General features: G+C 45.7%; 1 protein-coding gene across 1 annotated transcript in view; it reads right to left on the bottom strand.

The window, feature by feature from the left end:
- The window catches only part of DENND2B (DENN domain containing 2B), a 53,921-nt gene extending 45,622 nt beyond the window's left edge, over nucleotides 1-8,299 (bottom strand). The window contains exon 1 of the mRNA XM_019629264.1: nucleotides 8,195-8,299. Coding sequence (XP_019484809.1) covers nucleotides 8,195-8,274 — 80 coding nt within the window. The 5' untranslated portion in view covers nucleotides 8,275-8,299. The remainder of the gene's footprint in view (nucleotides 1-8,194) is intronic.
- Between the last annotated feature and the right edge of the window lie 15,301 nt (nucleotides 8,300-23,600).

Genomic DNA, 23,600 nt, shown 5'->3' with positions numbered 1-23,600 from the left:
ACCTACCTCTCTGCCTTCGGTCTTAACCCAGTTCCAGTCCATCCTCTCATCTTCCAACAGTTTTATAAAATACAAAACTTACCATGCTTGAAACTCCCCCACTATCTATAGAATGAAGTGCAAACTTCCTGGCATGGATGACAAGGCCGCCATGATCTTGTCACTGGCTATTTTCCTTTGTCATCTCATACTGTCTTTCTCTCAGTACAAGCCTGCCTCCCCCCTTATCCACATCAAGCTCCTTGCTTTTCGTACCTCTAGACCTTGACACATTCTGTTGCCTTTGCCTGGAATGCTGGCCTACGCACTTGCATATCTCTGCGGCTCCTCTGTGGAATCGCTCTTCACTCTACCCCTCTCACCCAGTGGACGTGGCTGATTTTTGATGCTTACACTGTGCCTAGAAAAATGTCTATTTGTAATAACACTCCGTTGGACTATATCGTTTCCTCACACTGGACGATGAGTGGACCTACTTGAAGGTGGCGACGGTGTCTTGTTAATCTTGATATCCCCTGCTCTGTGCACTGTATCTAGAATTTAGTAGGAATTAATATAGTATTTGTGTTGAATGACTAAATCAATGAGTAGAAAATAAATGGTTAAAACCTAGGTGTCCTTATGCCTGTCCACGGCATTGTTCACAGGCTTCCTGACTCCTCTTTGTGCCTGAGGGATAACACAGAAAGGGATGCTTAGTGCAACCCAGAATGACTATCACTCCCCAAGCCCTTTCTTACGAGGCAAAAATCATAGACTAGACCAAGAGTCTAGACACCTGGGTTCTCCTCTGGTCCCGGTTCCTTCAGTTCCTGGGTGTGCTCATGGGCAAGTCACCTAAAAATTCTCTGAGCCCATAAAACAGGGGAAAAACTTGCTATGAGAATCTTAACGTACTAGCTGGTTGACTGAGATGATGTAAATTTTGAAAGTGTTTAAGCACCATAAATCGTTCCATGAAAGGCAGAAAAAATATGAATGAAAGGTAATTATAAAGCAGCTAAAAGACACCTAAGACTCTGCTCTTATCATATCTGGCTCTTTATTCTAGAATGGCAGAGCTAACCCCCAGGGAGACAAAAGCTGAGAAAATGGGCACTCGTGCCACTGCCGTGTCAGCGGGCAGCCAGTTATGCTACTCGGCACAGACGTGGATGCCAACACTGCCGCACATGACCGGCCAAAACCAACATTTCAGAAGAGGGAGCAAGACAAACAGATAAGAGGAGAAAAAGGGAAAGGGGGGAGAATGTCAAGGAAATTTAAAAGAAATAGAGGAGCATAAATGCTCACACACAGACAAATGCATAAGACAACTGGGCAGGATAGAACGGGTATGAAATAAGTTGTGGAAAGAGAAATTTAAAGAGAAAGCAGTGTGTGTGTGTGTGTGTGTGTGTGTGTGTGTGTGTGTACATAAAGTGAGAGTTGAAGTACAAAATACTGCCCTTCCCTCTGGTATTGTTTCACAAGAACATGACCCAGCCCTTGGGTTAGTGACCTCAGCCACTGTCAAGTTACACAGCAGGGAGCATTCGTGGCTAGAGATGCCCCATATATTGTCAACTGCACCTAGGGACTCTTTTTTGGAAGAAAGGCTATCTTTAGTCCTTAATGACAAGCTAGCTCTGAACTCAGCATGTTCTGGCCACAGGGCTATCAGGAAGAGGACCAAGGTGGGGCCAGCTGGGGAAGGTTCCTGAAAGTGCCAGAAATAGCTCAGGGGCACCAAGATGGGCTGTGGGTGCCTGTCTGCAGGTTAAGGTTACACAGGGCCCAGCTTCCAATATGCTTAGTTCCTACGAAGCAGCTGTTTAGCCTGCTTCCAAATGAAACTGCCTGGGCATCGGCCATTCACCATTCCAAGCTGCTCAATGCAGATCGGCCTCATTGCTCAGTGGGCAACAACAACCTCCCACTACTCAGTGACTGCCCCAACGCTGGGCTGGCATTCTCACTGTGCTCCCCCAAGGCCATCCTCTGCGGCGCCCAGGAGGAGAAATGGGAGAAAGGATGCCTGAGTCCTCAGTCAGCAAGTCCAAAAGGGTGCTCCCCACATCAGAGCAGAGGCTCAGCTCAACTCCCACCGACACCTCACTCTGGGACAGTTCTGATACAAAGCCAGAGGACAGGGTGACACTCACGACTTGGCCTTCCTGTTCCCAAACAACTTTATCTCGAATGGGTGGAAAGCTGCATTAGGTCCAGGGCAGCCTCATCCTCCAAGTGGGGCTACATGTGGGCCACCATCTACAGAGACTGCTGAGGTCAATCACGGCGTGTCAGGGTAAGTAGAATGGTAGCTCACTAGAGTCACAGAAGAAACTGAGCCACCGTTTAGCCTCCAGAAAGCTCGCCAAAGCCTCACCCGCCTGCCCTCAGGCTGATCTCTAGGGAAAGCACAAAGAGGACTGGCGAGCTCCTCTCTGGTTGAAAACCCCAAGTCCTTTTAAGAAGTAGCAGCAATGAACACAGAACATTTACAAGACAGGTGCCCTCTCCGAGGTAGGGAAATAGGGTGCCTTATAGGAGCACCCCTCATGCCCTAGTCCAGTAAAAATGGGACTGCTGTATAAGGCAGAACCAGGCATATGCAACGCCAAGAGGGAGACAAATGCAGTTCCAGGAAGCCATGCTAAAGACACTTGTGATGGTATTGAAACGTGGCCCCCAAATTCTTTGACATGTGACCCTTGGTCTCGAATCAAGGTTCTGTGACTGCGTGACCAACAGAATACCGTGGAAATGAACGTGTGCTACTTTTCAGGTCCAGGCCTCAAGAAGCCAGCAGCTCCCACTTCCTGTGTCCCATGCTGTGAGGAAGCCCAGGCTGCGTGTTCTGACTGACAGTTCCCACTGAGGTCCCAACAACAGCCAGCGCCAATCCCCAGGCACGTGAGGTAAGCTACCTGAAGGTGACACCAGCCCCTAGCCATTGAGTCACTCCAGCCCTTGAAGCCTTTCCGGCTGAGGTCCCCGACATTGTGGAGCAGGGACCCACCGTCCCTGCGGTGCTCAGTAGACTCCCTAATCTATAGTCTATATGCATAACAAAATGGTTGCTTCACACCATACATTTTAGGGTGCTTATGTAGCAGTAGATAGCTGTAACAGATTTGGGTACCTAGAACTGGGGTACTGTTGAAACAAAATCCTAAAACAATGACTTTTGGACAGGAAGTCAGGAGGAGCTTAAGGGAAAACGGAAAAACGTTCTTAGAAGCTAGGGGAAAGAAGGCCATGGTAATGTTGACAAGTTTGGTAATTCTGTCAGCTAGGGTAACACAGGAAATAGGAAACCTGCCTAATAAATTAGATTAATTAGCTCAAGATATTTCCAGGCAGAGTGCTGAAGGTGCCATCTGACTTATTCTAGCTACCTACAGTAAAAGAGAAAAGAGATGAGTCAATAAAAAGAAATGTTGGGGCCAGCTGAGTGGCACACTGGTTAAGAGATGGCTTGGGACTCCAGCTCTGTGCAGCAAGGGGCCGGGTTCGGATCCCACATTAGGGCCAGTGGCACTGCCCTTTATAGCTAAGACGGTGAACAACAGCTTGACCTGGAGCTGGGCTGCCATGAGTTGCCGGCGACTGCGTAGGCTGCAGCCTCTGCTGCAGTGGGCTGCCATGGGCTACCGTTGTGTGGGCAGCAGCCAGTGTGAGTGGCTGGCAGCCAGTGTGAGCTGCCAAGAACCACTGTGAGCGGCTGTCCAAAGGCTGGCGACCGACCTGCCTCACCCGGGAGGAGCGCAATGATGGTACTATCATGGGCCAGTGAAGCAACGTCCTCCACAACTAGGCTGAAGAACAAAAGGACAGCAACTATTCTGTTCCCCTTCCCCGAGTCCCCCAATGCTGTTCCCCTCTCCCAGTCCCCCGTTTTAAAAAAATCTTAAAAAAAAAAGAAATGTTCAATTTTCAAGCAAAATTTAAAGGAAACATAAATGGGCTTTCTGGATCAGAAAATAAAACTTGTTTCATTCTCAGTGTCTCTAGATAGGAAAAATTCTCAAATTAAGAAATGGCTTCCAGATTATGGCGATAGTTTTATAGTGTGTCTGGTATGTGTGTGTGTGTACTCATCAAACTGTACACTTTAAACTGCACAGTTTACTGTACTTTAATTATTTCTCAATAAACCATTTTTTAAAAATCTAGAGTGGGACTGAAAGATCCTTTGTCAAAATGAGAGAGAGAGAGAGAGAGAGAGAGAGAGAGAGAGAGAGAGAGAGAGAGAGAGAAATAAAGGCCCCACTGTCAATTAGCTATGTGGGCTTCAGCTGCCTCATATGTAACATCAAGTAACTGAGCCAAATGAATCCCAAGATCTACTCTAAGTCTAACATTCCACAGGAATGTGTGCTGTGCCTGCAAAGAGTTCTAACTGAGTAGCGAAACGAGCCTCACACAAATACCCACCCGATGAGGCGCTGTGTAAGTGCCATTTGGAGTCTATGGACTGAACGGAAAGGGAGTCCAAAGTTAATAAGACCCACGAGGAAGGTACTACAGGGACTCAAATAGTACAGTAGCTAATGCTCCAAGAAGCGGACCTCCCAGCCATCGACTTAACTGGTCAACAAATAGCTATTGTTTTCTACATATTAGGCATTTTTCTAGGCTCAGGGGAGATGGAAAGAAGTGAGTCAAAGTCTTGGCCCCAAGAAGTTTTCCCACACCTACATCCAGAAGCAAGGTTCCCAAACACAATACTGACAGCCTGTATTTCCAAGTCGCAATGACCCAGGTGCTGGGGTTTCACAGTGAAGACGCTGTCAAGGAAATCAGCAGGCATGACGACTCTTCTGGGAACAGCCCCTGCTGCCTGTCAGGTCTCACAGCACAAGTGAAAGCTCCTGAGAGCAACAAGTGGGAAAGTTCATTCCATCTAGGTGGCTGAGTTAGCTCTAAACGTAACACATCCTTGTTTGCAAGTCACCAAGCTGCTTGTAGTCCCACCACAGCTCATCAACACCAATGTCGGAAAGCCTGGCCTCTGGAACTCAGAGGAGCTCTGAGAACCTCACTTCCCACTCCCAGAATTGGATGCAGCCAAATTTCATAAGCTGGGGTAGGAACAGCCTGTGGGGAGTATGTGGCTGATAACTAAGGGTGAAGCTCCATCAACAAAGAGAAAGGGAAACTTCTCCAGGAGAACAAAACATAGCAAAGAACAAAACTCCGGCGGTCAAATGAAAAGGCTTCGATTTCCTCCTCCTATATACATATCTTGCCAAATCAAGACTGGGCCACAAAGGAAAAGGAAGAATATAAATTGGCAAACACCCATCAAAACCTAATAATGGAATGGAATTTAGGGTCCTTAACCCATAGTGGCTTAGTGGTAACACCAGGTGAAGTCTTATGCAAATTAAGGATACAGCCTTGCAAATACTTATCTTGACAGTTCCACAGGGTCCCACTTGCCCTTCCTCACCAGTTTTCCTTGCCCCAGAGTATATTCTGCCACCAGAGCTAGATATAAATGCCTCTTAATACCACTGAGCTCCTCTGCCTCCATGTGGATGATGTAGAGATCCCCAAAGCAGCCAGGAGTCAGAGGCCCAGCTTTCCAAGGCCCCCGCACCCCAGCACTCCCCAACTTAAGTTCCAGTCACAACAGGGAGTCTCGTCCCACTGGAACTCCTGGACTGACAATGATGAAAGGGCCCCAGATCACTGCCAAATAGCTATTGAAAGGTCAGACTGAGAAATGCAGGTGCCAAGGTCATCGATCCAAGTTGTAAATGCCTTGAAGAAAGAGAACGGACGATCCCTCTTCGTCCCCTACAGTCCACCAGAGCCTGGCTCCTAGGAGGAGAGCACTCGGAGTCCACGGACAATGACTTCTAACTGAACTGGTGATTTACTTGTACTGCCCTGCTCAGCCCAAAGAACACCCCCGAGATGCAGCTGGGGGTGAAGGCAGCCACAGAAACCACCAGATGACAATTTCAAAATAACACCTACAGTCCAATGGTAGGCTCTGAGAGAAGGGCATAGTTAGCCCCAGAGACCTGTGACTCCACGCCAAAAGCCCAGGAAAGGAGGGAGGGAGAGAGAGAGGGACGGAAGCGGAAATGTGGCAGGAAGGAAGGGAAGTGCAGACTTAGCAGGGAGGCTGGAAAAATGCTTTTTTTAGGCACATCAGAGGCTCAGATATTTACAAACATCATCCATCATGTTATGATGGCAAGTATGCTGGGAAGCTAAAGAAACAGCAATTTCTAAAAACGTTTAAAGCATGTACATATGTATCCCAACTAGAAACTGGGAAATCTGTCAGCAGTCCCAATTCTGCTCTGTGACTGATGTAACCAATGCATCTCCCACCCCAGCCCTCACATAATGGAAATTAGAAGAAAAAAAATGAATCCTTAACAGAGTTAAGGGCTGTTGAGTATAGTAATTTCTAATTCAGGTTCTCAATATATTATTTCTTTAAAATTAAAAATAAAACCATACAATCACATATAATGCTTACTTCTCCCCTACAGTCTCACATAAAAGAAATGGGAATCTTAATTCCCAGTCTCCATCTGCCACCAGCCTGGTGAGAGCCCCACAAAGTGGTTCCCCAGAAACAGGCAATGGGAGACAAAGAAGCTAGGATCGATACCTGCTTCTGCCTTGGCCACCACGTGCCCCGGGAGAGTTCCGTTTTCCTATCTGTTTTACCCAAGGAGTTCCCTGCCATTCTCAGCCTCACCCAGTTCAGGGAAGCGCAAGTATACAAGCAACTCCAGTCTAGGTGAGAGCAGGTGCGTGGGCAGCGGGCAGGGATGTTCTTACTGGGCTTGTCACAAAGTGGATATTCAATCTAAGTGCCAAGCTCTCGTGTACTTAACAAGTCAGAACCCACCGACCGCTGTTTGTTTGGTTGGCGCAGTCCATCCAGACCATGTCCACTGGGGCCAAACCCTGCATGTGTGGTATAGGGAACTCCTGCTGCCTCATTCATGCCAGTCACTCCCTGGAGGCTACGTCCTATACCCCATTCTACCAACCATAGCTGGACTCCAGCTTTGAATGAATCAACCACCCATCACCACCTGCGGCCAGACCTGAGTGTGCCACACCCCACTGGACTCAGCCTGTCACTGCACAGCCCAGACGTCTAGGAAGGAACAGCGCCATCCCAACCTAGGCTGAGTATCCTTCTCATAGCTATCCATTCTAGTGGCTGAGGTACCAAAAGCCAAATCTGTCCATCTGAGATTCAGCAGAAGGGCTATGAAAGGAAAGTGGCTTTAATAAAAGAGCCTGGAGGTTCTTCCAGAAGGTGCTTCAACATCCAGTCTTGGCCAAGACCTGAGGAGCTCTGGTGAAGGCTGTACATCTACCCGCCAGCTCTGGGAGCTTTTATCCCATCATAGGGCGGGGGCTAACATTTATTGAGTGGCTTTATGCCAGACCCTATGCTAAGCACTGACATATATTACCTCATTTAATCCTCACAGCAACTCTGTGAGATAAGTATTATTATTATTCTACAGATGAGTAACCAAGATTTTAGAGGGTATAAGAAAATGTCCTGAGATCTCACTATTTGGTAAGTAGTTAGAGCTTGGATTTGAAGTCACTTCTACATGATTCCAAAAATCCATGGTTTTTCTATGGTCCTACATTCCCACTTTTAGAAAGATGATAAAGCCAGCAAAGTGGACTATAGGTTACACTGACTAAAATTCCCCAAGCTGCTTTGTTTGCAGCCCAGCCTAAATTCTTATAGAACCTAGATCTCTGCTTGGAACTTGTACTAATATGTATAACTGCTTCCTCACCCTTATCCCCAGTGTGGTCAGCCTGCCTCACTATAGCACACCCTAGCTCAGGCACAGGCCCCAAGCTGTCCCCATCTTGGGAAACAGATACAGTCAGAAGAACATCAGCTGCTTCTTGCTGGCTCCCTTCCTGGAGCTCTAGGCTCACCCAATAGTACAAAGCAAAGTTTGTTTCAGGGTCCCTGCTTGCTCTCTCCTATGGAGACTTACAGAACTGGAAAATGGTATAAACTCGTATATTAGAGATGACTTTTGATTTATGGTCAGCACGAGCTGGGCCCAAATCATTTACATGGGTGACTATCAGTTATGATGATAATCATTTACATTTTGGCAGGGATCCTACCTAGGACCCAGGCCATTTGGCTGTCCTTTGATGCCCATTTCCCTAACAGTGATCCCCCACTCACCTGCTCAGAGTCCCCCGAGGGGCCTTAGTGCCTCCAGCTCCGTGGGTGATGCTGGAATTCTTGTTGGCAGTCATGGTCATTTCGGCTCTCTGCAAACCCAGAGCCCTGCAAAGAAGACAAGACCTATAAGCCAAGTTTCCACAGGCAGCCAAAAGCACCTCAAACATTTCCAGATGACCTCCGAAACTGCCAAGAGGGTGTCTGTGGCGGGTGGTAGGAACCGCTTTCCCACATATATTTAATTCCACGTGTTATAGCTTAAGAGTCTCAAGGGCTCCCGATCTGGTTTGGGAAAACAGTCTTTGAGCTAACAGACAATTTATCTGGTTACAGAAAATGATAAAAACTCCCATCTCCATCCCACCTCTTCTCATTTTCCTAAGTTAGAGTTTCCCAAATTTCTAGCATGTCATACAGCCTTTATAAATTTTGCCGTATTTGCATACCTCCTGAACATCTATCTATTCAATATTTTTCTTGAATCAACTTGAAACTGACTTGCCTTTCTTAAGATATTTAATCTTGTCCTAAACAATTATTCAGTCAACAAATATTTGCTGAGCACCCCATGTCCTAGGCACAGCCATCCAGCAAAGAATGAAATAAAATGTCTGCTCTCATGGAGCGTACATCCTGTGGGGAGCAGACAATAAGCATGCACGTGTCACGTGTGTATGATACATAAGTATGATACATACATATATACATTTGTATATAATATGGATGTTGATGATAAGTGGTATGAAGAAAAAAATGAAGCAAGGCAGAGGAAGAAAGAAGGTCTATTATTTTAAATAGGATGTTCAGGGAAGAACATCCTAATAAAGTGACATTTGAGCCAACACCATAAAATTATGAGCTATCCTATTTTTTCCAATGCCCATTAGAATAAAATTAATATACATTAAGATATTTAAGGACTTACAAAGTGAAAAATGTCCATTCATGTATCATATACAATTAGCTAATACATCACCATTATTTATGCTAAAATAATGAAAGGAAAAATTTAAAACTTAAGGGTACATCCATATTGGAAAAGAAGAGGTAAAACTACCTCTTATTTGCAGATGTTATGATCTTGTATGTAGAAATCCTAAGGATTTCACTAAAAGAACTCTTAAACTAATATATAAAATCAAGCAAGTTTGCAGGACATAGGGTAATATTTTTAAAAAGCAATTTGATTTCTATAGACTAGCAGTGAACAATTGGAATAATTGGAAAAAAATTAAGTAAAAATGGATCATAGACCTAACTGTAGGAATTAAAACTACAAAAGCAAAGCCTTAAAGAGGTAAATCTTTGTAATGCCAGATTAGGCAATGGTTTCTTAGCTATGACACCAAGCACACAAGCAACAACAACAAAACAAAAAGACATAAACTGTATGATGTCAAAATAAACTGTTGCGCTGTTAAAAAAAAAAACATCAAGAAAATAAAACGACATCCACAGAATGGGAGAAATTATTTGCAAATCATACATCTGCTAAGGAACTTGTATCCAGACTAAAGAACTCTTACAACTAAGTAGTAGAAAGACAAACAACCCAATTAAAAAGCAGATAAAGGATTTGAATAGACATTTCTCCAAAGAAATAAAATTGGCCAGTTGGCACGTGAAACAATGCTCAACATCACTAGTCATTAGGGAAATACAAATCAAAACCACAAAGGTATTACTTCACACCCACTAGGATGACTATAAGCAAAAAGACAGATAAAAACAAATATTAATTAGGTTGTGGAGAAACTGGAACCTTTATTCATTGCTGGTGGGAATGTAAAATGGTGCAACCACTTTGGAAAACAGTTTGGCAGCTCCTCAGAAAGTTACACTCAGAGTTACCATTTGACCCACCATGATCCACTCCTAGGTATATAACCCAGAAAACATTACGTCCACACAAATGCTTTTACACGTTCGTAACAGCATTATTCATAATAGCCTAAAAGCAGAAACAACGTAGATGTCCACCAACAGATAAATGCATCAACAAAATGTGGTACATCCACATAATGGAATATTATTCACACATAAAAAGGAATCGAGTACATTGATACATTACACATTCTATAACATGGACAACCCTGATGACATTTTTTTTTTTAAATGTCCAGAATAGGACAAATCTATAGAGACATAAAGTAAATTAGCAGCTTCCAAGGGTTGGGTTGAGGGTAGAAGAATGGGAAGTGACTGCAATGAGAATGGGGGCTTCTTTTTGGGGTGAAAAAAAATTCTGGAATAAAACATCTGGTGATGGTTGCACAAATCTGTGACTATATTAAAAACAACTGAATTATACACTTTATATGGGTGAATTTTATGGTATGTGAATATCTCAATATAGATGCTAAAACTTAAGGGAAAAAAAATTTTTTTAAGTGCCTTGGAAAGTGGATGTGAGAGCCCACCATGTGAATGTGCGCTCTGGCCTGGGCTAACGCCCATCTTCACAGAAGCAGAACAATTCAGGAACCGTAGCTCTCTCATGCTGATTGTCATTCTCATGTCATTGACCGAAATGAAGTCTATTTGGATGTGAAAGTTAAACACATGTTTTTTATGGCCACTAATAAACTTAATCGTGGAGGCCATCTAAGTATTACCTTGGTGCAAGTGATGATAAAAATAAGCCAAACCCTAATTCTTGATATCATTCATAGTTCTTTCCTAATTTGAACACGAACCGAGCTACCTCTAATTTCTTTAACCTCATGGATGCTCTCAGGGTTGTGATTCTGGTGGTGATGGCAGTGGGCAGAGTTGGAGTTGGAAAGGGAAGACACAGCCAGTAGACATAAGGGCGATTATGTGATGGTGACAGCAACGAAACATCCCTCCCAGGTGAATACTACAGATGCTCTGGGAAAAGGGAATCCAACCCTGAGTCTCGCTTTTGTCCTTTATAAAGTGGAGAAAAGCCGTCCTTACCTGTTGGGAAAAAAGTGTTTATAGACTTAAGTACACAGTACAATGTTAGTGATGAGGAGGAGGAGGAGGAAGAGGGGAAGGAGGAGGCCATCCTGCCTCCAGGGCATATATGCACACGGGCGATGGTGAGACGTCCTTTACCTGCACCAGGTCAGTGCCAAGGTAAGTGCTTGGCCTATGGCTGGGCATGCCACAGAAGGAAGGGAGAGAAGAGGCAGCCTCTGGAAGCTTTCCCAGGCCAGTTCTCAGAGTCCTCAGGGAGCACAGTGCTACAAGGAATCAACGCACTAAGTATCAACTTTCAGCTGTGCCCATGGTAACAATGGTCACAATACCATCATAACCCATCAAAACAACACTGGACATGATCTAGCAGCTCCAGGGCAGGCCCTCAGGGAAAGGGCAGAAGACTTGGGGAAAGATCGGAAACTGAAATAATTAAAAGTACATGATGAAAAATATATTCTTTCTCTTCCTGAATTCCTGACCTAAGGAGGGTGAACCCACTGCTCTGGAATGCTATTATGTAGCTGAATGTGAGAACAGAGGCAACTTAGTAAGAAGGAAAAATGTAGAGGGCTTTTGACATTTGCTTGGGCCAAGAAGAAAAATCCTGTGAAGATGTAACCAAGAGAGGAGTGAATCAAAATTGCTACCAAGCCCACCGCAGGGATCCTTGGTCACACTTCTGCAAGAGCAGAGCTGTGTTCGGAAGTGATCCAGGAGCTAAGGCGTCCAGGGCAGGCACTGCTGAGAACCCCAGAAGGCCCGAACAACAGATGAAAAATATATCCTTCTCACTGCCCTCCCTCCCACCTGCTCTCTCTAGGCCAGGTCTATTGGGTCAGGGAATAATCTGGGGGCTTGGGGAGCTGAGGGCCAGGCTAACTAACCCTTGAGCACTCTGTGTGGTTAGCTGGGGGCCGCTGCTGCTCCCAGGGCCTCAAGAGCAGCTCTAGGATCTCATCTATGCTTTCAGCCCAATCCTTTGGCTAGTCAGGAGAGAAGACACTCCCAAGCAGAGGGAACGCCCACTGGGAATACAGCAGAGAAACAAGGGGGATGAGAGGCTGTTTCACTAGTTCCCAGGCCCATTGCTGGCCAAGTCCAGGCAGAAACTGCATGTTTAGAAAATGAACCTGTTCAATTCGCATCTACCACCAATCACGAGCGGCTCAAAAACCCAGCTCTGACCAAATATAAACAATTATCTGAAGAGTTATAATCCAGAGAAAGGAACATAAAAGTACCTCTAGAATTTTTCTACAAGCTCTGCATTGAGACAAGGCAACCACAGTCTCAGACACTTGAGGTGCAGTAGGAAGAACACCTGACATGGAGTCAGATAATAAAGTGCAACCTGCCTCTGTCAGCTGCCAGTTAGGTGACATTGCAGGAGTTGAGTTTCAGACTCAACTTTCTCCCTGTAAGAGCAATAATAATAGTGGGTTGTCAGAAAAGTCATGACGCACTTCTGTAACAAAAAACATAGAAAAATTACATCATGACTTTTCCGACAACCCAATAACATGAACTACCTCACATGATTGTTATGTCTGGCACATAAAAGCTTAGTAGTAAATGGTTTTTCTTCCAGTCCATGCTACTCTAGGTTTTGGAAGGCAACCCCTCCATTCACAAGCTTGAGTCATTTTTCAGACTCCCTGGCACTGCCATTCAATCCATTTGACTCTGTGTTAGGCAGTATGCAAGGTATTAGATATAAAAAAGGGCTGACACAACACAACACAAAATGGGCAGTTTCTGCCCTGGAGGAGCTAACTGTAAAGGGGAAAAAGTCAAGTAAAACATGGACTCCCAGAAGGCCTCATAGTGAGGTGAAATTTGAAGTAAGCCTTAACCTCTTACTATTTGTTACCCATAGTCATCTGACCTAAGGAAAAGCAAGGGTACATTTATTATGAGACATGCTGCTAGAGTCTTCCTATAATTATAATAGCTAAAGTTATAAGCACTTCACATGTATTAAATTATTTAATACATAAATGTATTTTATTTACATTTAATACATAACAACCTTATGAAGTAGGTTCTATTTCATTTACATGTTACCAAGGAAACCAAAGTACAGAGCAATAAAACAGCGTGCCCCAGTCACACAGCTAGAAAAGTGGCGAGGCAGGAATTTGAGCCCAGGTGGCCTGCACTAGGGCCCCAGCTCTGAGCCAGGGCTCTGCACTGCCTCCACCCATCTTCTAATTCAGCCCTCACTGTTCTCCAAGGCAGTAGATAATACACACCTGTTTTTCCAACCAGGAAAGTTAGATTCAGAGAGATGAAGCGACTGGCTGAAGATCACTCACCTAGTGAAGGAACAGGGCAGGAATGGGGACTCAGCTCTGCCGGACTCCCCCGTCCACTTGCCTTCCTGATGGGTGCTTGTTAAAAATGCAGAGTCCCAGGTCCCACCTCCACCTCCTGAATGGGAATCTGTGGGGATGGAGCCTAGGAATTTGCATTTTCAGAAAGCATTTTAGGCTAGTCTCACACACCCGTAAGTATGAAAATTTGTGTCCTACAACTTAGTCTCTGAGGACTCAGAAAAGAATGAAGGGTCACTTCTCACCATCTTCCCAAGAACTTGCACAGCTGTGGGCAAATAAAAATGGACACTTGGTCCCTCTTTCTCCTCCTACCCCTCAGCTGCTTCTCCCTGCACAGAACCACTGGCCGTCAATGACAAAGGAGCAGCTACATCACTGGGCCCAGCGAAACCATTACCAATGTCTCCTCTAAACAGTCCCCCTCAGTCTTTGGGTGACTCAGGGATCTTGGACCTCAAAACAACTCTTCCTGCCACCCACCGCTTGTAGCTAACAACCGCTTTCCTCACTTCCTCATTTCCAAACTCCTGGGAAAAAGAGTTGCTACCCAAAGACATTAACTGGTCAGCTGCAAGAGCAAAAGTGTGTCTCATTGGGTCTTTTCTGTATTTTTAAAAACTTTGAAATAGTTATCAGACATTTTAAAAATCTGAGTGTGTGCAAATAGAATACAAATAAAAACTCAGATAGAGGCTTCTCTTGAAAAATCAGAAAATCTGCCATCACCATCTGCATTTCTATATGGCAACCATTGGCCAGATCTGAGTAGAAGTGGCCCACTTAGATGTGACAAGCTCTCTCCGATTCACCACTGTCCCTTCCTGCCCAGCGCCTACATCTGGCCAGCCTTACACAGCTCTGGGACCTGACTGTCCCAATGAGCAGGTGAGCGCTGCAGCCCAGCCTGCAGCCCAGCAGGAAAGGGTTCGGAGGTATTGCACTGGGAACAGCCACACAAAGCCTCCTGGATGGCTGGGCCTGAACAGTGCAAGGAAGAAGAGCCTATGTTAGTGCAGGGCACCACCTCTTGGCCACTTGAGACGCGCCATCCCCCCCATCTTTTGCCCTCACTGCCACTGGAGGAAAGAGCCTCTGAAGGCTCCCTGCTTTTGCTCAGGCCAGCCTTCGTTTTGCAACACTCTCTCCAGCTCCCTCTCTCTACAATCCAATCTTATCTCCCGAACCAGGTGCTCTCCCCAAGATCCAAGAAGGGACCCATTGGAGGTCAGTCTCTGAAGGGAGTGCTTTCTGAAGGGTGCCCAGCCTCTAAGAATAAACCTTCTTATCCTAGAGTAAAACACTGTTTCCCCTTGGTCAGGGGACATTTCTAAATGGCTGTTTGGTACTTTCCCGCAGGGCTCACTGTGGACGTGACAGTATGCCTTGCCCCCGAAGAAAGAGACATTTGAACCCCGAGAGTGATGAGGAACAGATGCAAGCATTTGGAGGGAAGCCTCCATTCCACTGGGGCTGAAGTCGCCATCGAGAGGAAACACAGGCCCTGCCAAGCATTCTGCTGTAGTCGTGCAGGTGAGAAGCCGAGACACCCGACAAAGGAAACCTCAAAACCACATTAGAGAATTTCTGCCGACACCTACATTCCACCAATTTCTTAAACAATCTCTCATGTAGAAGTAATAGCTTAGGAAGCAGCCCCAAAAAAGGAAAAGGTGGAAAGGGGAGCTGAGTTCTGTGTGTGCCCTGAGAACCTGGTTACAGCCCAGAGACCACAGCTCTGCACAGCTGTAGTCTATTTAACCGCCCTGAGGTCAACCTGCCTCCTCACCCTGCCCAGGGAACACCTGCTCAGACCCTCTTCCCTTTCTCACTGCCTCCCTCCTACAGCCTTCCCTCATCCCGAGAGGCACTGGTCAAAGAGATAATGAACAGACTGGCAGCTCCCCCACAGGAGGGCCTAGCTCTTGAATTTCTTCCTCCAAGAGTCTCAGGAACCAATACTGGCACTGCGAGCTTCAGAGAGGTTCATCATTAAAAAGTGTGAGTGTGGCTAGGGCCAGCTGAGTGGCTCAGTTGGTTAAGAGCTCACTCAAGAGTTTGAGCTCTGAGCAACAGCAGTTCGAGTCCCGGCCCGAGCTGAGCAGCTGCTGAGCTGCCAACAGGTGGCAGGATGGCTCAGCTAAAAACAAACAAACAAACAAAAAAAAAGTGTGAGTGTATGAGTCTTCCTTTCTCTCCTGTGGGCACCCCTGCACAGGCAAAGGTGGAAGGGGCTTTGTTTATCTTCCACAGCTCTGCCTGGACTAAGACTTCCAGGCCTCACTGAGCAGCATATCTGCACAGACTCTCTGTTCTCTGGAATTCCTAGGAAGTTCGGCCATCCCACCAGCCTCCTGATATCCTGGCCCCTGGTCCACACATGGCTGAGAAAGCTGTAGGGCAGTGCTAGCTAGCTCTTCTACAGTTTTTGTACAATCCTCCGTACTTAGCAAAGTTCTACACAAAAAAAGGTCCTCAAATAAATGTTAACTAACTCGTTAACTAATGACAAAAGAGGGCCCCACAGGGGTCAAAGACAAGGATGACAAAGGACCCTAGAAATTCTAGCACTGGACACATCTTCTCAGATGCACTCCTTCCCTTCCAAAGTCACAGCTGCTACAAAACGGATGAAAGGGAGCTTTCCAACTGTAGCCCCACCCAGTCGGATGGTCAGTGGCAAGACTTTTCCTCACAGCCCTCAGCCAATCTTGGTCTAGCTCCAGGCTTTCGATCTCCTCACAAGTGTCCCTATAATCTTCTAGGGCTCTGTTGCACAGTAACAGGTTCTCACCCAACACACCCATGAGAAAAGACTGTTCCTGGGAAATTTGCCTTCACCTCATTCATGTTGGTTTTCTCCTCCTTCATCCCTTTATTCTTCCCCTCCTTTCCTGATTCATTTCTCACTGGTTTATCTGCCCACAACCTTGTCTTTGGCTCTACTGTGCCTAAAGAAGGAATTACAGGGGAGGCAGTAGGCTCCAAGGTTGAGGGATGGACATCCAAAAGCTTCAGAAAGGGAGCCAGGGAGGGTTTTCTCAAGTCTATCCCATCATTCCTTCCAAAATGCCGAACCCCTTTTCTCTGTCTCTACTTCTACATACCTCGTACCTCGGATCTTTTCCATTCCAGCCCCAGGTTCCAGGATTTTAGGTCCAGGAAGCCCTTCAAGCAAAAATGCTGAGATTATAAGCACAGTCAAGTGGAGAGGAACCAAGATTTGTTTGGCTGGGAGGTCAAAAGAATGGCCGGGTGTTTTGACAGGTCCCTATGAGGCTGAAATCCTCCTCAACTGGCCACAGGAAAAGACGATTTTGTTGTTGTTGTTGAATAATAATCAAATAAAAAATTAAGTTCTCTTTCCATCTCTTCACTGTCCACTTATCACTCCCACATCCTCTTTCCCAACCCTCCTCCTCAAAGAGCTCTTTGGGTTTGGGGTTTCAGCCTCAACCATTTTCAATCCCTTTTCCTGCCAGATGGTCCTTCTCCACTTCAGTACAGATTCTGTAGAGGTTTGAAGCTGGTTTTAAACATTTCCTGAAAGCCTGAAATGGGGTGAGGGTTTGTTAGGCAATTCCAGGCCAAAGAAAATCTGGTTGCTTCCAAGAGAGTTTTAAAAACCTAGACACAGCTGTTTCTGCCAGTCTGGAAACTCGGCCTCTCAGCAAGCAGCTTGCCCTAGCTCTGCCAACACGAAGGAGCCCACTCTGCCCGATGACTCGCCATCACATGGGAAAAGAAAGTAGAATGAAGGTTTGCTCCACAAAGAGCCCTGCTCCTGGGGGCTAACCACTGCTCTTTCACTCTGGCAAGGAGAACCTGGTGGGTCCCGTGACCATGATGATTCCAGGGCCACAGACCCGTCTCGCACCAGCAGACACAGGCCAGCCAGCCACAGACGACTAGCTCTCATGTCCTGCACATGCCAGGAATGTCCGGCCTCCAAGCTTTTGTTCAACCAATTCCTTCTATCTTGATGTCCTCCACTCCCATTCTTTCTTAAATATCCAGTTCAAATGTCAGCTTCTTTCTGAAGCCCTTCCTGATCCTAAATCACCCTCATTCTCACCCTTCCCATGCTCTCTGATCTAGCTGGACTCAACCTGAATGATGGCAAAATGCCTCCCCTGCTCTAGAAAAACACACCACTCAGGAGCTGGCTTTCTCAGAAGAGAACTAGGAAATAATAACAGTAAAGTGACTGGGCAAGTCTTGATACCTCCATTTTCCTATCTGTAGCACAGGAAAAATACCCCACCTCTATAATGAAGACATGAGAAGCCATCTGTAAAAAAACAGGATACTCAGAACCAAGAGGGAAGACACTCGAAGTCTCGGCCAGGGGTTTAGCTTTCCCCCAACTCTCAACCTTAAGACCTCTTCCCTTGTCCTCACACTTTTAGCTGACTTGGTTTCCCACTTCACTGAGAAAACAGAAACAATCAAAACAATCAGAACAGTCAGAAACAATAGCTACCACCATCACATTTACCCACCATCAGCATCAGTGCAGGTCTTGTCACTTCTCTGCTCAAAACCTCTACGGGGCTCCAAATCACTCAAAATAAAAGCCAAAATCTTTACAATGACTTCCAAGGCCCTTCATCATCTGGGTCGCTTTTGACCTCATTTCAACTACTCTTCCCTCTTACTCTTTCCACACCAGTCACCCTGTCTCCTTTCTATTTCCTCAAACACACCAGGCACATTCCAACCTCAGGGACTTCACACCTGCTGTACCCTGTAACCAGAACATACCCCCCTGAGAGGACCTGTTCCTCATCTCCTGGTCTTTCTTCAGATGTCATCTTCTTAGTGAGGCCTTCCCTAACCACACTATAACAAAAAATTCGTATTAAAAATTACTATTAAAAAAACCTTCCTCTACCTCACTATTTTATTTTTTATTTTTCTCCATAGCATTCATCACCATCTAACATACTACTTTTCTTTTCCACTCGTTTATTCTGTTTATAGACGCTCCATGAGGCTAGGGAATTTTGTGTTTTAGTCACAGCTGTATCCTCAGTACCTAGAACAGTCCCTTGGGAGGCAGTACGCCCTCAATAAATATTTTCTGTATGAAAAAACATTTGCCACCAGCTCAGAGTGGCCTTCCCTGGACAGGGCGAGCGCTTCAAGCTCCATTATCCGGGCCCATCCTCCAATCCCACCAGTCTTCCCAGTTCAGAGTCTGACCTATCGGCAGCAATCACACCCACTCAAAACATTCAAAAGAGGGCCATGCCCTATGAGCACCCAAAAGATTCAGAGTAGGGATGGCTTCAGCCCAAGCACTCCACTGAAATTGCTCTCTGCAGAGATTCCAATCACTTTCCTATTGCAAAATGCAAAGGTCCTTTCTCTAGGGCTTAATGAATTACAGGGCCTTCCTTTCCTCATGCCGACTGCCTTCGACACTCCTGATCAGCCCTCTCTGAAGCACCCTAATGTGGTTAACACTCCCTGGGGTAGCATTGCACAAGCGACCTGGGAGAGCTTTATGGTCAACAAAAGGAGGCACAGGTTAAGGAAGGCTGGGAAATACCGTCGGAAAAGTAGAGAGAGATAGGCATGGGCACCTAAAGCTTTCATTTGTTTACTTACTCGAACCCTTGGAGGGCATCTTCCCCAAGCTACTGTGCTATATATACTCTGGACCTTGACCTTGAGCACCTCCCTGTCCTGCTTGAGAAAGAAAAGTAAAGATTCTGGTATAATATAACAAGAGCTGTGATAGCGGTATGGACACAGAGCTCTGAGAGTGTGCAGAAAGATACATAATTAGGTGAACAGGATGGACACAGGGGAGGACTCTGCAGGAGACAGGAAGGCTGCGTCTTCAGGACTCGAGGAAGATAAAGAAGGCAGAAGAACATTGCGAGCAGAATTAAAACAATGAGCAAAAGCCAAGCAGCGCTTGGAGCAAGCTGAGATTTTTCAAATAGGACACAAAAAGCGATAACCATACTGGAAAACATTGACAAATTAGACTATATTAAATAAGAACTCTGTTCATTACAATGTCATTTAGAGAGTGAAAAGGGAACTTATAGAGTGGGTACATGGGTTACAGGGCTCAGCAGGTTAGGGAACATTAAATACACAGAACAAAGTTATCAAGAAGTGGAGTAGTAATTCTCAAACTGCAGAGCTAAGCCAGGTCTTCAGGGCTGTATTTCCCTTTGAAGAAAAGCCCTTCATTCCTAAGTTTGGGAAGGTGGTACAAGAAAGTGCACGAATCCAGCCAGGCTCTGCTGGTTCCATCTGTGCATCTATCTCATTTCATCTAGCTGTTATTATCTCTATTTTGTGAATGAAGAAACTGAGGCTCAGGTTAAGTAATTTGCCCAGGGTTTCAGAGCATGTGGCAGACCCCAAGTCTGGAGAGGTTGGCGCTGAACTCTATGGTGATAACAGAGCACATTAGTCCTTCGGTCTCAGTCATATCTTGTCGCTGGAAGCCAGCCTCCATCCTAAGCACACCCTTGCAGCCCGGCTCTGTCTGGATGGAGTTGGAAAAGAATATTGGCAGAGGTCCCATGTCTCGCCCCAAAATTTTTGGTGTTAAAGCCCCATTTTTCTTTAAGCCATCGAGCTCAGAGGGCCCTGAATCAACACAAAATAAATACAAAAGACACTCATCTCTTGCAGTTCTTTATGCCTTTTGTCGGCATCATTTTTCCCCACCTAGAGAAGGAGGCACTCACAAACACAGACCCTGGTCAGAGAAAGGCCTTCCCTCCACAACGCAGTCCAGCTAGAGCTGACACTGCAGATAAGCGGAGTCTGTCCATCTATCTGTCCAACTTCTTTAAGGGTCACGATAGGGACAGAATTTGCCTCTTTTTCTTCCTTTAAACAAAGCAAGTGCTACTTGGCAATTGCAGATCTGCAGTTCTCAAACTGTGTGCCAAGGCGCCCTAGAGCACTGGTGTGAACTCAGAGGAGTGACGCAAGATATTTTTGCATTTTTGAGGGAAACAGAGCAATACTCAACATTTGTCAGACACCCCATGAGTTCTGTTTTACCATTAGATTGCCCTACATTCTTTTCAGTGATGTCATTTCTTTGTGAAACTGGGTTTTCGGCAGCTGCTGTGATAAAAAGTTAAGTAGCATGTGAAATGCAACATGGAACAGGAAATGAGGGTGGCAGTATTCAGTCCGATTCCAGGTGTGAGATGCTGTGCAGGGCCCAGTACATCCCGTTAGTTAGTAATCGTGGTTAGTGAAGCAGGAAATAATATTTTTCCTTTCACTTTATGTGTATAATTTTTTCAAATGGCTACTCAGTTGTTAGGATACAAGCACTTACTAAACTGTTTAGACCTAAGTACTTAGTAAGTGAAACTTAGGTTTCCTTTGGGCCTATGGGCACTGTGACAAATGTACTGACAAGGGCCTAAACTGAGAACGTTCAGGGCCTCTGCAGCAGGTGTGTATTAAGTCTGCATCCAGGAGCCAAGGAGTTCCCATCGTAGGCACAAGCCTGTCCCAGAGGCAGGCAGACAGCGGACAGCTAGCCTCGGGGCTATGGACGGCACGCTGAGGCCTCCTCCCACAGCAGCTGGCAAAGCAGTTGCCCCTCTGCCTGAACAGAAGTGGCTGCACACCAGCGCCCTCACAGCCCAGGGGCTGTGCATATCTGCTTCAGCTTTGCCCCAGGCTCGCAAGCTCTCCTCAGAACTCCCTCCCTGAAAAGCTCTACCTACCCAGCACCAAGCTCAGAAGCCAGCAGCAGGGGACTTCCACACATGCTCAGACTTGAGCAATGTCCACATACCAAACCATTAATCCATAGAGGGAGAGCCATGGGGATCTGGGAGAGGGCTTCCACTGACAGCCCAGCCAGGAAAGGCCAGCAGGGCTTTGGGGGTGAAGATTTGCATGAAAATAATTCCTTTGTTCCCATGGGATTTCTTTCCAGATACACTCCTCCCCACCTCCATTCTTCCCTGAAGTCCTAACCTCAGATGGTGACATCACAGCTATTGATACAATACTCAACTGTTGTGATGTCACAAGACTCAATTTTTGTTGTTTTGGGTGGGGTGGGTGGGGGTAGAGAATGTGACAATGGGCTGGAGTGGAATAAAGTTATAAAACTGGAATTTGCTTTTTCATGCTAATTTCCCTGGTAATGAAGGGCAGTGACTCAGAAAAGGAAAGGGCAGCTACTGGCAGATTCGTCTATACCAAGGGGAGAGGGGCAGGGAGGGCACGCGAGGCAGAAAGGGGACAAAAGGAAGGAGATTTCAATTCCAGGATTAGCCAAATATAAAGATGCTCTCAGTCTGGCCCAGGCCACAAGCTTCTCTTTCCATCATCCATCGTGTGAGCCCAGAGGAAGCGGAGAAAAGCTGAAACGTAGAAAAGACTGAGACATTCCCTGGAAATTGTTTGGGATGTTGAGTTCTGGACTCCACACTGTCAGAAAGGTAGGCTCAGACTGGACTGCATCCCGAGGAGAGTGACCAGGGTGGAGAGGGCACCCGGGCTCGGCACAGGAGAAACGACGGGAGGACTGAGAATGCTTATCTGGGAGAAGAGCAGACTGTGGGCAGGGAGGCTGATAATCGCCTGGAGAATTCTGAAAGGCTGTCATGTGAAAGGGGGGCTAGATGTGTTTTCTGTGGTCCCCCAAAGAGACTTCAGACAATGAGAAGATCCAGAATGACCAAAATGAGGGATAACTTGATTTTAAACTCCAATTAGAGACTGTCATTTTTTTTTCCCCATTCCTTCTCAATTGCAGGCTATTACTCTTGAGGACAAGGATTATCTTGTTCACTACACTATATCACAAAACTTAGAGCAACTGGCACATAGTAGGAGCTTATTAATATTTGTCAAATAAATGAATAAATGAAACAATGGCAATGGTCTGCTGAAGTTGTTGGTGTTTACAGGGACTCCCTCATTTGACAAGTATTTTTTGAATCCTTACCAAAAGCCACTCACTTAGTTAAGATGCTGAGGATACAACAATGAAAGAGGCAGATAAGGTTAGACTATCTCACAACCCCCCCTCCTACTCCCTGCTTCATAGGTGGTATGTAAGGTCCCTTCCAATGTTGAGACTCCTTGATTCTTAGAGGTGACTAAAAAATTTAAAACTCTGAGGAAAGATAATAAACCAATAAGACAAACCCTACCTACCTATCACTACTACTCCTCACAAGCCTGGAAATCTAGACCAAACTAAGGCTGCCTTCCCAGCTGAGGGAGGGGAGGCCTCATGCTAAGACAGCATCGTGCTGGACCACACCAGACCACAGCAACCAGGCTGGGCATTTATCAAAGCACCACCACCACCACCACCGCCACCGCCACCGCCATCACCACCATCACCATCACCACCCCAGGCAAAGCAGCTCCAATGTGAATAAATAAGTATGGTCTAGCTAGGTAATATGAGGTATTTCAGATACCCTCATTTCTCTCAAAGAACTTAAAAATTCCCCATCAGTCTCAAGCAATTATCCTGATAGGGGCCAACTGAATGACAACATAGTTACTACTGAGCAATTTTCAAAGAAATAATTCCTAGATCTTTTTTTTACCTAGGCTGTACTAGGGCTACGGGCTTGATTCCAACTGCTGAGGGCATGAAAGTAACAGGTAATGAAACAGATTACTTAACAATAATAATAGAGTAATCCCCCTTATCCACGGGGGAGATGTTCCAAGACCCCCAGTGGATGCCTGAAACCACGGATAGTACCAAACCCTATATATATTTTTCCCCATACACATATATGATAAAGTTTAATTTATAAATTAGACACAGTAAGAGATTAACAACAATAACTAATAGTAAAATAGAACAATTATAACAATATACTGTAATAAGTTATGTGAACATGGTGTCTCCCCCTCTCAAAATACCTTATTATACTGTGCTCACCCTTCTTGTGATGATGTGAGATGATACAGTGCCTACCTGATGAGATGAAGTGAGGTGAATGACGAAAACATTGTGATATAGCATTAGGTTACTATTGAACACAAGCACTGTGATACCTCGACTGTAAATCTGAGAACCAAGACAGCTACTAAGTGACTAATGGGCGGGAGTGTACAGTTGACCCCTGTATCTGCAGATTCCACATCTG

Source organism: Hipposideros armiger, unplaced genomic scaffold (assembly GCF_001890085.2).
Source record: "Hipposideros armiger isolate ML-2016 unplaced genomic scaffold, ASM189008v1 scaffold_834, whole genome shotgun sequence".
NCBI lineage: Eukaryota > Metazoa > Chordata > Mammalia > Chiroptera > Hipposideridae > Hipposideros > Hipposideros armiger.
This window is presented reverse-complemented; position numbering and strand designations above follow the sequence as displayed.